The sequence below is a fragment of the Anarhichas minor genome, unplaced genomic scaffold (assembly GCF_050575085.1).
Source record: "Anarhichas minor isolate MPS153535 unplaced genomic scaffold, ASM5057508v1 ptg000027l, whole genome shotgun sequence".
In the NCBI taxonomy this organism is placed as follows: Eukaryota; Metazoa; Chordata; class Actinopteri; order Perciformes; family Anarhichadidae; genus Anarhichas; species Anarhichas minor.
Genome location: NW_027466473.1, coordinates 7,381,398 through 7,397,500, shown reverse-complemented (window position 1 = coordinate 7,397,500; position 16,103 = coordinate 7,381,398). Strand labels below are relative to the sequence as shown.

Here is a 16,103-nt window from a genome sequence, read left to right as displayed (position 1 = left end):
TAAATGTAACAGAAATACATGTATTTAAAAGTATTGGCAATTTTCACTCTATTCACAAAACAGGGATTTGTCTGTAGCCCATCAAATGTCTCCTTGCTTTTCAACCAATCACAAGAGCACGCCCGCACGAGGGTATGATGCTCTTCCCTCATGCTCATTTAGGGAACACCGTGGAAAGGAATCTCCAGGAAACAAATCGGCTAGCTTTAGCAAACATTTGACTTGTGCTCCTCAGCTGAGTCTGTCAAGATCTCAAAAGAGTTTAAACAAAGGGATACAGCAACTGGTGAAACTGGCTCACTCACTCTCCCGCCCAATGTCATGAAGTTGGGAGTGCTCTGGATTGCATGAAGCTGTTGACGTATGACGCTGCCCCCTTGGAGCTTTCATGGTGACGGACGGTGTCATGATCTTGAGACAGTGTGTGGACTGCTGTTCTAGCAGTTTCTGTACAATTTCTGCATTCCCTACAGTTTTGTCGCTGTAGGCTACTGACACTTTTTCCACATATGACTTCTCTTAAACCTCGAAGAGCCTCACCCAGTTTGTGCATCAGCTCAATGGCCATTACAGCAGTATACTCTGAAAAAGGGCCAAAGTTGATCTCCATCTCCTCCCTCCAGGCAGCAGTAGTCCCACTGAGAAGACCGTCGATTTGTATGGGTGTTTGCCCCTGCTGTACCCACCAAGCAGAACTTAAACTGGACAGCCATTGTCTTTTCTGACTAGCTATTAGCTTTAGCACAGCTCTCAAACCAGTCTAGACAATCTTTCCAACCCGTGGTGCCATCATACTGACCAGGATGTAAAGCGGTCTTCTTCTTCTTCTTCACTCTCAGATGACGGCTAGTTAGCACAGGGTGGCTAGTGACTTGGGCCACTCGCATTTGGGGGAGGAGCCCTTTAACTGCACAGTCTGACAATATCTTTGTTCTTGTGAATGTCCAATTGTCTTTTATTGGGTTTACAGCCCTGGGCATGTGGAGTGTGGGGGATAACAGGGGTGTTCTGGACGAAAGCATTGGCGTGGGGTGTTGCAATAGCAGCAGCTGGTGGCATAACCGTGTTTTGGTTGATGAGTTTGGTGGTTATGCTCATGGCTGCCTTGGTCTCTGCTCTATATGCCGAGCACACCGTCTTGCAAACAATAGCTTTCCCTCTCAGCATCAACATGGGTTTGTCCTTAAAAACCTTGGCCAGGTGGCCTCACATACCTCTTGGATGACTCCCTGCTTCATGTTAACCGGCTCTTCTTCACAAAGGAAGGAATTTCAATGTCTTTTAAATTGCTCTCTCTCTCTTTTGCTTCATCACTCACTTCCCAAGGACACAAACACTCTGCATGGGCTCGACTATTCCCTAAATGACCTACGCTTCTCTTACAACACCACACAGCTAACGTTGGTGTCTGCCAGCTAGCATTAGCCAACGTTAGCTAACCATAGCCAATGTTAGCCAGCTGTCAATAGCAACATGCTGGGTGGAAGTGGTCTTGATGTAACCTTCCATCCAGTTTCTGTATCCCTTTTGTTTGGATTATTTCGGGGGTCCTTACAGACTTTTCTGTCCAGGTTCGATTGTTTTCAACACAAGTTAAATGTTTGCACTACTTCGCCAAAGTTAGCTGTCTGACTAGTTTTCGGGAGATTCCTTTCCACACCACTCACCCTGTGCATGAGTGTGTAAATTACACCCTTGTCGGGGCACGCTCATGTGATTGGCTAAAAAGGAAGGAGACATCTGATTGGTTACAGATAATTCCCTGTAGGGAAAAAAAAGCCTGAATGAATTAATTGACGTCAGGGGATTCTCAATAATCCACACATGCATGCAGTGAAGTGTCACATATGACAAGCAATTTGTAAATGCAGGTTCACAGTAAACATGTAAATGAATTCAGCAAACATCCCAAGTAACATTATGAATGCACGTAGGTCTGTTATGACTCTGGTGGTGCTTGAGAACGCCGTCATGTCAGGATGCCATGTCGCGATAAACTCTTTTTCGAAGGTATTTTTTTTTTATCCATTAAATTGCGTTTTGGTATTGTACTTTGGGCGTGCCACTGGATAAGCACAGCAACAACAAATAAAGCCGATAGCAAAACATGTATTACACATAGGAGGAGTATGGCAGTAGATTATGACAGGGATTTGTTTGCAGTAATTAATGTTTTTCCCAGCACATCGTTGGAAAATCCTCTGTGAGAGGAGATAACTGTGGTTGTTTTGGTGGCCCGTCTACACATTGTGTGGATGCTGTGCTCTAGTGAAATCCTCCTTTAAAAGGGTTGTGCTGTGAAGCAAAGATAATTGAATTCTACTTGACAAAAGACTCCAGAGGAGCTGAGAGACTACGGCCAGGTGAGGCTCTCGATTCTTAAAACACAATTAGGCCATGATTTCACTCAGCTTTCATGGGACTGGGCTCTAAGTGTTTTCACACACAAGGACAAGAACATATTCATGATACATTCATTACCCTACACATCCGTCTTAGGCACTAGTTTGACTAGCCAATCTCTGCTAGCCAACCAGAGAATATTAATAATATATAACATTCTTGGTCTTAAAAGTAGGTTCAGAGTTTTGATGCTGTCATGTAGCTGACATTTGCATCGGGGAGAGTGGCATCCTCTATCCTTTATGTAAAATAAACTCTGGTGTTTGCCATCACTGATCAAAATCAATCCAATTAGCTTCAAAAGAAACCAACTTTACTTTATTTTATTTGCTTGAGTAAAGATAAAGTGGTGGTTTGATGTCATCAAGCGTGGTTGATTGAAATAATGTTCTCATGAGGCAAGCTGTATTGTTCTGCATATGGGTTGGGACTCGACACATCGGTGCACGTCAAGACATATAACGACAAACACGTCAAACAGGTCTCAAAAATCAAGCTCATCAGCAAGTGGAAAATCAAATGTGACACCTGAAAGAGCAGCAATGCATGCAAGCTGTGGCGATCATCATTGAGCCTCCTGCTCTCAATCCTAAATCGCTGAGAGCTGTGCAGAAATATCCACACGGGGGGAAATGCCATGATTTGAATATAGATTGGGGTGGTGATCTGTGGTATTTTGAACTCATTGATGTTGAGATGTAATGCTCTGAAATGTCTTGAGTGTTTGCATTTATTGATGTGGACGGGAAGTCTCTGAAGTAAAAACTATTTTTTTGGGGCGAAGAGAAGATTTTAAAAAATGCAGCGTTGGCTTTATGACATTTTCGGATAAACACATTCACTCGAATACTGAGATGTGTCTTCAGGCTTTTCTTGGTGATATTGTCACCCATCAGTGTCGTCAGGTTGGACATAAACAGATCGGGCTTCTCCCTAGTCGATATGTGACGTTACACACTGACAAGATGCTCTAAGGCACACAGCATCAGAACTGTCATCATACCCGTCAAGCGGTAATTGAGTCTTTTCTTAGAGGCCGTCCAAGTACATTTTGTGACCAGACGGTGTACGCATGACAGAATGTTGTGGTGACAACATCCTTTTGCTTTAGTTGCATGGACTCGTAAAGGTTATTAAGCAATGCACCATCATTTGTACCTCATTTCTGTATCTTGTTTCGCGCTGTAATTGTACATTAATTTCAGCAAATCATTGCTGATTAACTGTAGGAATGAGGACAGCAGTGGCTAGATGCATCATTTATTATTTCAAGTTTTATCAAAACTGGGTCACATGTGCCTGAGAATCTGTGCATACAGGGGAAAACAAAGACGCAAGCAATATAGCACCCTTGTGTAATTTGTGTAACGTTGGTGCAGTGATTAGCACTGCCACCTCACAACAAGAAGGTTTTGGGTTCCCCTGTAGGCCCCTTTCTGTGGGCCTGTGTTCGCGTGGGTCCCCTCCAGGTGTACCCCCCCCGTTTCATAATCTGGCGTAAAACAAATCAAAATACGCCGATCATAAAATCAGATTTCCATTTCGGATTGTCGAGCCCTAGGGTACCAACTAGATGGAAATAGATGATCCGCTGTGGTGACCCCGAACGGGAAGAGCCATAAGAAGCAACAGTCGGTCTTCAGTCATGAAATTGGATTTGCCTGGATGCAATCGACCAAGACGGCCACAATCATTATTATGATCTTTAATATCATTTTGACGGTACTTTCTTATCTCCGGTTCCGATTAGACATCAGCTATGCCACTATGCGAATGATGGATCTGACTATCGTCCTTATTTTCTGAAAGGTTAAGTCTGAGCACAAAAAACAAGATTCAAGCCCAGTAGCTATACTTTTATTTAGGCATTAGTAGAATGAAATCAGATCACAGCAGGCATAAAACAAATTCATGCCCCACACACACACACACACACACACAGTATTGGCTAAAAGGGTCAGATGACTGACAGTTTGACCCCACCCATTGTCTGCCCTCACAGCATGCTGTGCTAATGAGTCAAAACTGTTGTTTTTGCTAATGGAGTCTTTCCCCCTATCCCACTTGGCACTTAACCAACTCTACCGTGCTGTCAGACAACGGGTTAAAACCCAGCCTCCTCCTGATGACTTATTTAAAACACCTCATCAATAATTCAGTAAGGCTTTCACTTGGAGAGGAGTCCCTGTGGAGTGTGCAAGGAGAAGAGACAGAAGGAGATAACACTGCCCTGCTCTATAAATAACAGGCCTGGTGGGTGGGGGGTGACTGCAGGGCATAACTTTACAAACGGACACTTCAATGCGCTCACATTGATCATTAACGTCTCGGTGAGGTGAGTTGAGCGTCACATAAGTGTCTTCAGTGAGTCTTCTCCTTCACTGAAGGAGTTAGTTTGATTCACTAAAGTACCGCATCAGCACGAATCCGGCTCTGCTGATACTTCACCCTCTGTCGCAATGTTCAACCACCTTTGCAAGTCCCACAGAGTGAAGAGAGTGCTCGACAGATTTAGCATCGCATTCGTATAACATCGTCAAACTCTCGATAGATAGATTGGGGGGCGGTGGTATGCTAGTAGCAGCTAATGTAGCCTCAAGCAGAGAGGAGCAGCAGGCTACAGATGTCCGGTAACATTCACTTCTTTCTGTCTCCACACACAGAGTTTAGTCTTCAGCTCCAACCGCTGACTCAAGTGGCATCACTTTTGTACATGTACCAGGCATTGCTTAGCTCCCTCTTCAGCAGCAAATCGATTTGTAAAAAATGTTTGCGCATATTTGATTGTACTCTCCAAGATCTTTAAACTGACTTTCATGTTTAAATTCCCCCTTTAAGACCCAAACTTGTGTGACTTTTAAAGCTACTTTGTTTTTCAGTCGTTGTACCTCAGATGACTATCATGGGAGATAACAAAAAAAAATGCTTTACAAAATACTCTGTGATCCATTTGGACCACATTATTGGTAATAGAATACAAAATTATATTAAAGGACAAAAGTGTCTCATACTAAATTCAATTGGGACCTAAAATGGACCATTCCAAGGTTTGTAACTCGACTTTCTGTATTTTCTGGTTGAGCCAGAAAGAAATCTGCTCTAATCATATTTTCTTTTGCCTCATTTCATGATGTTCCTTGTTCCACTTGTGTGTGTTTGTAGGATCACTTCCTTCCTTCAAGTTGAGAACAAACACGTTCAGTCTTTTGCAAGAGTTTACAGATTTGAAAACGCGTGCATCTGCCAGTTTTACGGCGTTCTGGGTGCATGCGGTTTTTGAGCGATAATGTGTCAGCGCAATACTGTCACCTCATAAATCTTCCTTTAGCATGACAATTAAAGTGAATGAACAGGGAACAGCTTAGCCTTACCAAGAAGCATCCCGCTCTCGCATGCCAAAGTCTTTTCTGTGAGGGACATTCTACTTGATAGTGCTCTCTACTAACAGTATTGTTGTCATGATAACTAGTCAAGGAGAGTTGTTGCATGCTGTTTAATATCTCGTGCTTTTTTTTTTGCTGTGGTTGAATGCAAAAGATTTACAGAAAACCATGTGTCATTCCCCAAAAAGCCATCAGTCAGACACGGGACGTTCTCTTTGTTAACCAGCAGCCTCAGCTCTATGCTGTCAGTGAGCGATGGATGTGAAGTTTCTCTCGGATTGTTTGCCATATGTGAGGTTGGCCAGCCACACCAGACGGACTACGACTTTCTGTCCTCTATCAATCAGCTCAGAGCTCATATCATTTCCTCACAGCACCAGTTCGCAGGGAGGATGGATGCAAGTGTCAGTAGACCTTAGTTCATAGTCACCGTCAAGGATAAGCAGAGCAGACAAGTGCGCTCAAACTATTACGGACCCAGAGTGTGTGTGTGTGTGTGTGTGTGTGTGTGTGTGTGTGTGTGTGTGTGTGTGTGTGTGTGTGTGTGTGTGTGTGTGTGTGTGTGTGTGTGTGTGTGTGTGTGTGTGTGTGTGTGTGTGTGTGTGTGTGTGTGTGTGTGTGTGTGTGTGTGAGCTTTACTATGCACAACTCAGACAGCAGACTCAGCTGTAACATTTGGCCCCAGCGGGGCCCCTTCTGTCTGTGTCAGTGTTTTGGATTCAGGAGGGAGAGAAAGAGAGGTCCTTGAGCTCCTCATATCTGTCAGATGAATTAATGAAACACGCTTCAGTCCACAGGGAGACCTCAGCCTGCATAAGCACTCAGCCATGACAGACACAGACCGACACAAGCCGTAGAAAGACGTGCACGCATGTACATGAAGTTGAACACAACACAAATAAGCATGCAAAGGTATTCACACCTTTACCTTGTATGTCCCCCACACTGCCCTGTCTAAGTCTAAGTGTACACTATAATATACACAGTATGATAGTGCACCCTCCGTTTATTATACAGTGTAAAAAGGATTATGGCTGGAGGGAATAGCTTTACTCCACTGTATCTACGCATCTGGCATCAACCTTGGCATAAACACACCTGGCCCCTTTTAGGTTTGTTGATCAGAGTTTTGGCATCGAGTTTGAAATTCCTCTTATGAGAAGCTCGTGACCTCAGCAAGTCCCCTAAAGATGCACCACAGAGAGAAATGGTCTTTGCCAGATCCTGAAAGAGGTCTGTTTGGGCTCCCAGAGATGGACGTCCTGTGGTGAGGAGAACATTCTTAGCTGGATTAGGAGGCATGTTTGTTTACCAAGGTAGATGTGCTGCTCCGAGGCGAGGAGAGAGGAGAATATTAAGAAAGGAAGAGCAAAATGTTCCAACAGTTTATGCAACATTCATAAGATATAAAAAGGATTGGAAGCGGCCGTGTGCAGTATTGTATCAAAGGGTTGAATATTCAACCTGACATGGGCAGAATCCTGCAGCAGACATGCCTTTCCTAACAGCTATGGGGGGATTTTGTATTATTATTTGCAGCTACCACTTTAAATGTCTATTGCTTTGGTATTCTGCTTATTTATTTTAATATCCATGGTTCCTTTCAGCAGTGGACACAAAGGAAATGTTATGGTAGCTCTGAGCTTATGCAACAGAGATGCTCATCCTACTAAAAATATCACTGCTTATCTGTGTCAAGTATGACGATGGTGCAGTTGAGATGAATTTTGATTTCTGATAAATAGTACTTCATACAGAGTTGTGCTCGTGGCTAACAGTTTGGTTCGTAACAGCGAGGCGTTCTGTATCGTAGACACTCTGATAACGTAGTGCAGTCTCATTGCATCGCTGTAATCATTGTTTACAGGTTTCTCCTCAGAAGGGTGTCAATACAAAATCTTTTGGTTGCTTAAGTTGCTGCTCTTTTGAACAGTTTGTGTTTGTTTGTTTATTTTTACTGTTAGAAGTTTCAGGGACATTAATTGCCATTTCTGTAAATGTGCCAGTTTAGCCATCTTGGCAAATTTTCAACTGCAGTCCCTGGGCTGTCTTCTTGTAACTGGGTAAAACTCTGATATAGATGTTTTTGGCCCATGGACAAATTATAATTATCTTTTTATTTATTTATTAGTAATTAATGACGGCAATTTGCCTGTAGCGTAGAGTAGTAGGTCCGGACTTCCTTGTGTTTTGGCTAAACTCTCAAGAGGTGAATTCCTGATAGTTGCTCATACGCGCTCACACAAAAACACAACAATGAAGATTGGGAACCCAAAAAAAAGCGACCAGAGCAACTGAAACGACAAGTCATTCTTCCTTCCAACTTGGTTTCTCCATGTAGCAGCTCGTGGCATCTTAAATATTTAACACGTGCATACATTGTGAATGAGAAAGGACAGGAAAAAAACGAGCCTTACCCTCACTGGCTTCACCAAAACTAGCACACCACCCCCCATCTCCATACACATGTAGGCTCACTGTGATACACGCACATGCTATTGTTCCCTGCTGGATGAGCTGTAGAGGGGGGGGGGGGCTCTTATCCCCATCTCCTTTCCCTGTTTATCAAGACTTTTGTGGAGAAATTGCAGTTGTGATTTTGTGAGGGGCAGCGAGCGCAGGAGTCTTTGTGTGAGGTCCCTGTCTGCAAGTTCCCTTAGCAAGAAGAGACAAGAGCTGCACTGTCACCCTCTGCCAAAAATACAAATAGTGCCTTTCCTTTCTTCCTGCTCCTCTTTCCTTCCTTCGTCCCTCTACCCTCTTTCTTTCTCTCGCTCTCTTATACTCGTCTTTTCAGTACCAGAGGGTTGGTTCATCTCACCATTGTTCAACTGGTATTGGTGAGAGTAAACTGGCGGGGAGCAGTGGGAGGAGGTGTGTTAATGTGTGTGGGTGTGTGTGTGTGTGTGTGTGTGTGTGGCCTGGTAAGCCACTCCCCCTCTGAGCTGATTCCAGTCATCACAGCAATAATGAGGTGCACACGACGCTGCCCTCCCGCCCGCCCGCCTGCCAGTGTGACATACTGTCACCGCTCTGGAGGACACGCACACTCTCACACACACTTGCAGTCACTCACTGACTGGACACGCAGCCTGTCTCCTCACACATGCACACACACACGCAGTCACCCACACAGTCCTGGGAAGGAGTGGAGAAAAGAAAAGAAGACCAGTAGGAGGGAAGAATAGGAAGGATTTTATGTCTCTCGTGGTCTCCTCCCTATGTGACTGACCGGCGCTGGTTGTGGGCGCTGAACAGAGCAAACAACCCCGACACTCCAACACACACACCTCTCCCCCGCAGCCACGGATTCTTGGATTAGTCCGCCCCGGTGTGGAGAGTGGGAGTCGCAGAGCGGACCAACATGGGGAACCAGGCGGGGAGACAGGAGGAAACAGAGTCAGGTCTGCTTCTGTTGTTCGGCTGTTTGCCTCAGCATCACTTATCCCTCTTTGTCTTTGTCCGTCTTTCTCTGACGATGTACAAGACAAAGACATGCATTTGCTGAATACAAAAGAGATAATGAGATAATCTTTCATGTCGTGTCAGAGTACATCTCTGGCACAACATGTCCTGACTAATGAATACGGACTGACGAGTGCTCATTAACATGCACTGGAGTTATAGAAGCTGTTTCAACGCGTTGGAAGTTAGTCGTTTTGCTCTGTTCTTGTGCCATTATTTGTGCGAGCGTGTCCACACTTTTTGTGTTGTGTGTAATTACTGATCTTGTGTGTTGTGTGTCTGTATTCACCGTTTGCACTTGGGTGTAGATATAGGGGAGGGGGGGGGGGGAGTGCTGAGTGAGATTTGCCTGACAGTAAGCATGAGGGAAAGTGTCAAAGGAGATGGTGTCATCAGTCTCACACTCGCATCACTCCACTGCCCCGAGCTCACTGCGCCTCACTAACATTTCCATTTCAAAGTCCCTCTGAACTGCATTCAGCAGCAACTTCCCGCTCATCCAAAGAAAACCAAGCTCTTTCACGTCTGTAACCTCTCCGTATTTCTTTAACAAAACCAGTATTTGCATCTTATACGTGTATGTGCACAGAGGCTCCTCATATGTGTAAACAGACACACACAAAATATATATAAATATACAGAACTATACTCATATTTTTAAGCGGTTATGTGATTATATTTCCAGGCTTTCATCCCAACAAAAATGTACGCTGGCTAAATATAGCCAGTAAAACCTTGCTAGGGCAACAGGCATTCACACAAACACGCAGACACACACACACACACACACACACACACACACACACACACACACACACACACACGATGCAAAAGTATTTTGTCAGTAGTGGGTGTTAAGCTGCATCACTTCATGGCTGTAGCATGTGTTGCTTGAAGATAGAGCACAGTAGGCTCATACTGGAAGGCAATGGTAGCAAGCTGCTGCATGCTTAAAAAGATTAGCTCCCAGTTTCCTCTCCACGCACGCACGCACACACACGTACAGTAAACAGTAAATACATCATACACAAAACAAAAGATTGTTGAGTCAGAAAGTAGGAACAAAGGAGGATAATATCGTCTTTAATCATTAATTATTCTCTAGTTACTAAGCAGAATCGGGCTGCTTGTTGCCGAGTATTTCTTGGTGCAAACAATAATTCTGAGATTGTTACAGGTAGGTGGTATGTGAGAATGAAAATGAAATGAGTCAGAGTGAAATGTTTGCTCAGCCAGCGAAAGAATACGCCATCACAGTCGCACGCCCTGCAATCAATCATGTTCTTCTCCAGGCTATGAGAAGTATTTAAACTCTGCTTGGTACAGCCCTTAATGATCCTCGCTCCAACTTCCCACACGAACCTCCACTATGAAATGAACCAGTCAGCAATATTATTAATTGAGCGAGCTGTTATTCGTATAAATTAGCACTCTCCATTTTTCTCCATGGAGCCTCTATAGTAAATGAATATTGATCATCAAATGGCTTGATTTTCCATCATGCCTGCCCATGACGGGAAGCTATCGATCCAAGAGAGCCAAGAGCAAAGACACGCACTGTAGAAGTGTAATAGTAAACATACAGACGTTTAAAACCGTAGAACAGTAGTTCATTGTCTGCTTTGTTTTCCGATGAACGGCAATATCTCTGTTTAACTATAACATAAGCTTACCTTCCACCCAGATGGTGAAAACGGCCAGCTGAGGTTTGTCAGACTTTGGGCTCGGACAGTAGAAATAACAGTTCTGGTGCTGGAAGCAAGGGAAGAAATGTGGGAACGGGAGGAACTCGTTCAGATTTGATTGATCGTGTTATCTCTGAAGTGGCAGGCTAAGGAGTAAGCAGTCTGCTGCAGTGATAAGGAGGTCGTTATCAAAACCATATTACAGTGAAGGCTACTACACCGAGCCTTTCCGTCTCCTCACTGGCTCAGCAGACCAGCGCCTGCGGCTCAGCTGTTGATGAATTATCAGTAATATATGGTCCAATAACAGTGGGTCTATTTTCAGGGCTACAACTCAGTCAGTTGGGCCCATTCGGGCCCAGGATTAAAGGAAAGTTTAAATATGTTTGTGTAGTGAGGTAAAATAGGTTGTCGTGACTTTCACATGATCTAAAATAGGAAGTTTCACACACTTGTGGTCTTTTTTGGATACTGGAAGGGAGCTGTAATGCAAAGCACAGTGATTTCTGAAAGTGGAGGATGCCATCATTGTATCAGTCTGTGTGTCGTCATTGGAATAACATTTTTGTTCCTGTTCACCCTGCAGCACAGTAACATTAAGTTATCATTTTGTATTGGTGCTGATGCAAGTAACCCAGCTCAGCTCAGATGAGATTTCTCAAATTTGAACCCGATCATTACAAAATGACATGTAAATCTAAAGTCTTCCTGACTTTCCCATCAGCTTTAATGCATCTGTTAGTGCGAGGAAACTACACTAATGCCTTTGTCACTCTAACTGGTGCATGGAGTTTGCTTTCTGCTTCCTATCCCCTGATAAGTGCCACTTAGGTGGCCACCAGGCAACACTATCTTTACCCGCTGAGACAGGAAGCTGCTGGCTTTAGAAGCTTGGTGACATAGTGGCTTCTTGCAGATTTTATGACTCAGCAAATATTATAGCTTGGCTCATAAATCACAAACGCACAGGTGACCAGAAGCCACATATCTTGTGCTTTAATAGGAATAGGTTCACGTTCTGCTGGGTGTACACCTGTGTTAAGGCGATTTTCATCCTCAGGTAAACGGCACTGCGCTTGACCTCCTCTCAGACGAGCGAAAGTCACATCTGTCTTCCCATTTTCTTCAAACATTCTGATATTTTTGCTTTTAGCAGCGGCCTTTGTGACAAATATATCGCATCATTTCACTTCTAACACTTTGTGTGAAACGCTTATCTGTCTGGTGCAGCACTGAGACATTGTGCCCGGTGGGTACCGCTCCCTTTCAGAGCAGACTTCCAACGGAAATGCGCAGATTATTGTGCTATCTCAACACCATATCAGAGCAAAGTGACGTAGAGCAGGGATGCAACATGAGGAAGCAAGTTTGTCCAACCTCTGACAGCTGGGACACTGTGAGGAAGTTACATCAGTCGTACTTTCCATAGCAGTTAGCAGTTGACACAGTAAACACGCCGGCCGTTCCACAGAGCTTTGTGTTTGCTGAGGGGAGGCGTGTGTTTAAATGTCCTGCTTGTGTTACTGGAGGCTCCAGCCTGGACATCAAAGTTGGCATATTGTAGCCTTCAGGCCTAAACTCATAAAAATCACAAATTTATGGCTTAGCAACTAACAATAAGTGTATGAAATTGACATTCCAAAAACACTTGAATTGGCTTGTGATCGTGTGTTCAATGCAAACCAAATCGACCTGATATGTCTCTGCAGCTGGCTGTGGTCCGTCCTCACTCTGGCCTTTCTGTGGATGCAGGTTCATGTGTTTATGTCTTGAGAGCGGCAGCTCACTGACAGATCAGATCACTATCGCTCTCTGAGAGTGAACTTGGCGACACTGGGTGCCATCTTGTTGACTATGCGTCTTTGTCCCGTCACTCTAGAAAGTGGCACAGCGGAACTCACTGAGCTTGAAAGCAACGCATGAATTTACTTTGCCTTGTCTAAAATGTTCTAAATACTGGTGTGACTAAGCCCATCTTTAGATGCGGTTGCCTCTGGTTTTGTTTTAAGCTGTGGAAAGGGAGCAACAGTACCCAAGTGTTGGGTTTTTGTGGTCAGTCCAGGAAAGTAGATCACAGCTTAATACACCCTAAGGCTTGTAACATGTATTCCAAAGGTATAAGGCTAAGATGGAAATCATCAGAAGCTTAAAACTAAGTTCAGCGATACTCAAGTACAACCTGTTACCCATCACACACACCGATCCTATAAACCTGCAATCATGTAAAATGGCATACTATTATTCCGTCTGAGTTTTGTCAGAAACGTTTTTCCATTTGGAGCAGAAAGAAAATTCTCTCTCAGTTGGCCGGCTCGTGGTCCGCGCTATTGGATATCTCTAGGGTAGTGGCTCCATAAGTAGTGTAAAGCGGGGTGGATCAGCATAAGGATGCTGTGTTAAAAGTCTGAGCATGCAGGCCAGTTGAAATGATTCAATCACAATGATTAAAGGAGCCAAGGAAGCCAGGCCAAGTGGCCCTCTGTGGCTTGCCAGCTCTTATGCTGCACTTTCATGCTGTGCTGCAGAGGAAGCACAGAGCTGTTCACTTCTCAGGCAGAAACAAACATCTCCGCTTAAATCCACAATGAAGTCTCTATTTATAAAGGCAGGGTGAGGGGTTTGCACGATTGATTAACAAGCCACCTGCTGACAGAGTCATAGCAATGACTTAAGACTAAGAATGTATTAAGGTTTACTTCTGCGCATTAGTCAGTCGACATTAATCAGAGCCAGTCGATGCTTAATGGTTTCTTAAGCCTTTCCTCCTACTTTTTCATAATATCCAGCCTCTTTATGACCTATAGCCACAACCAAAACATTTCTTTGATTTGCTAAATTGTATTATTTTCTACTTTCTGCTATTCTATTATTATCCCATGAGCTTAGCTAATGAGCACTTTTCCTCGCCTCCTCTCATGCATCCGGCACATCAGCCACTGAAACAGCAAACTTTCTCCTGACTCCCGTCATGTAGTTACCTCCACACAAATACTTTCAACTTTTTAACGTTATTTTTCAGTGCGCTGAGCGTTAAAACCCTTATATGCAGCTACGGTTTCATTATATTAAAGAGTTTGAAATGAGCCTTCTGATGATATTGTACTGTAGTGTGCTGCTCAAGTAGGTATGCAACCGTCTCAGATCTACTTTATGTTCTTAGTAAAAAAAAAATAGCTGACAAAATATAATATTATCGGTTTTATGGGTGTAAAAGTCACAGCAGACTCTTCCATCGATGAATCTCAAACATTTAGCCAAAGGTCAAATTATATTTTGGAATCCGTTGATTCTGTGATGGACTTCTCCCAAGTGCACTCAGCCATTCAAATCTGGTTTCAACGACGGTGTTGGACTGTTGACGGCCGTCAGTGAATCTCTGCAGTTTTATGATGTAGTTCAGTATATCTGGTTTACACAGCTGACTGGAGCAAACACTGCTCTTAAGGTGAATTAGATTGCCCTAGTTTTGTATTGTTTGTACTGTTATTTATTTATCACTTTGCATATGATGTCATGTGCTAGACTGGAGTCAGAAAATTCCAGCAGTTTTTTTAGGAAAAGTTTCATGCTGTATTCACAAAACATGTTATCATTTTCACAAACCCCAGTATTATCCAACTTGTGTACCTTATTTTTGAAGATGTGCGAAGTACCTTATTATAGTGAAAGAACATTTTTATCCTCAACAAGTGGTGTCGTCATGGTATTGTGAGGTTGTGATGCAGCTTAGCATCCCAGGCTAATCTCTGCGGGTCTGTGGGTGTCATGGAGCCTCGCTTCTGTCTATCTCCCCCTCCAGTAAGAGGAAAGGAATGCCTCTGAGTCCCAGCGTCTGACTGATAGGCGCCTGTTGACCTATTTCATGCCCAGACAGTTGGACAACAGGAAGACCAGAATCACCGACTGCCTTTTTCTGTCTCTCCTCTCCATTTCCACCTGACTGAAAAAACTGCACAGCACATTTCCTGGAACACGGAAGGGAAGACAGAGGAAAGACAGCGAGAGATTCCCATCACACGCTTTGTTTGTGCGGATGGCGAAGCCAGTGCGTCATTTCAGGTGCCAACTCTCTCTGACACTTGGCCATTAATTCACCGTGACTCCTCACCCGTGACCCTACTGTTCTCTAAATTGAGGACTCTGTGCACTCTGCCCACAATGCACTCTGTCACCTATTCGCTGGCAGGCTGGCTGGCTGCAGTTAACCGGCTGGTGCTGGACGGCGTCCAGCCACACGGCTCCTGCTGTGATTTGAAAGCTTATCTTCATTAGAGAGAAAGAAGCCAGCACAATGCATTACTGTGATCAGGGAGCTGACTTCCCATGGAATGACTGACTGGTCTGGAGTACTGGAAGTCAGTCTGTGCAAGTAATTTAGATCAAATATGAACAACACAATCATTTCATATGCGCAGTCGCCCCAATCAGGTTTGGTGTTCATCTAAACCGGCGACATCCGTGGGTGGAGGCATCATCTTTTTGGGTTGTCTGTCCATTTGGAGTCACGGATGAACCGATTTAGATTCTGGTGGTCAAAGGTGAAGCTCTCTGTGATTCTCATTAATGAGATGAATCGGGAACAAATTTGAAACAAACGTCCACTCGGACTCGAGGTTGAACGGATTTGATTTTAGTGGTTAAAGTTCACCGTGACACACAACTCAAGAATTCAATTTCTAATTGTGACAATTTCACACAAATGTCTAATTGGTTAAATTGATGAAGTGATGTCATTTTGGACAGACATGGATGTAAACTGCAACATGGCTGGTTGGCGAAAACATACAACCGCAAGGCGGTAATGCTAGTGACAGCCTGTTCTAACAGCTACTCTCTGGAGACTGTCACTGGTCATGAAAGATTCGTAATCTGGAATAATTGAAGGTTCTCCTTGAATGTGAGCAATGACTTTTCTTTAGTCTTTTAGAGGGAGTAACTGTTCCTGAGATATTAAATGTAAAAAGACTCATCTGTGACAATGTTTTCTCTCACTGGGAATGACTTTCTTCTCTTTCTCCAAAACTGGTGTTTGATAGTATTTGCACTTTGGAGCTGGACTCCTCAGACTGCTCGAAGGATTTATTTCTCGCTAGGGGAAGAAAAGCTCCTCCATGAGCCAGCTAACTGCCCACTCCACTCCTTTTCACAGATTTAGTGCTTCTCAGAG

At 44.0% G+C, this 16,103-nt stretch overlaps 1 protein-coding gene across 4 annotated transcripts in view; it reads left to right on the top strand.

The window, feature by feature from the left end:
* The window catches only part of specc1 (sperm antigen with calponin homology and coiled-coil domains 1), a 67,737-nt gene that overhangs the window by 17,821 nt on the left and 33,813 nt on the right, over positions 1–16,103 (top strand). The window contains exon 1 of one of the 4 annotated variants that reach the window (XM_076101533.1): positions 8,674–9,190. The exons of the other annotated variants lie outside the window; for them this stretch is intronic. Within the exon in view, the coding sequence (XP_075957648.1) occupies positions 9,151–9,190 (40 nt within the window). The 5' untranslated portion in view covers positions 8,674–9,150. Of the gene's footprint in view, positions 1–8,673; positions 9,191–16,103 lie in introns of those variants that run through there. 4 annotated transcript variants of the gene reach the window in all.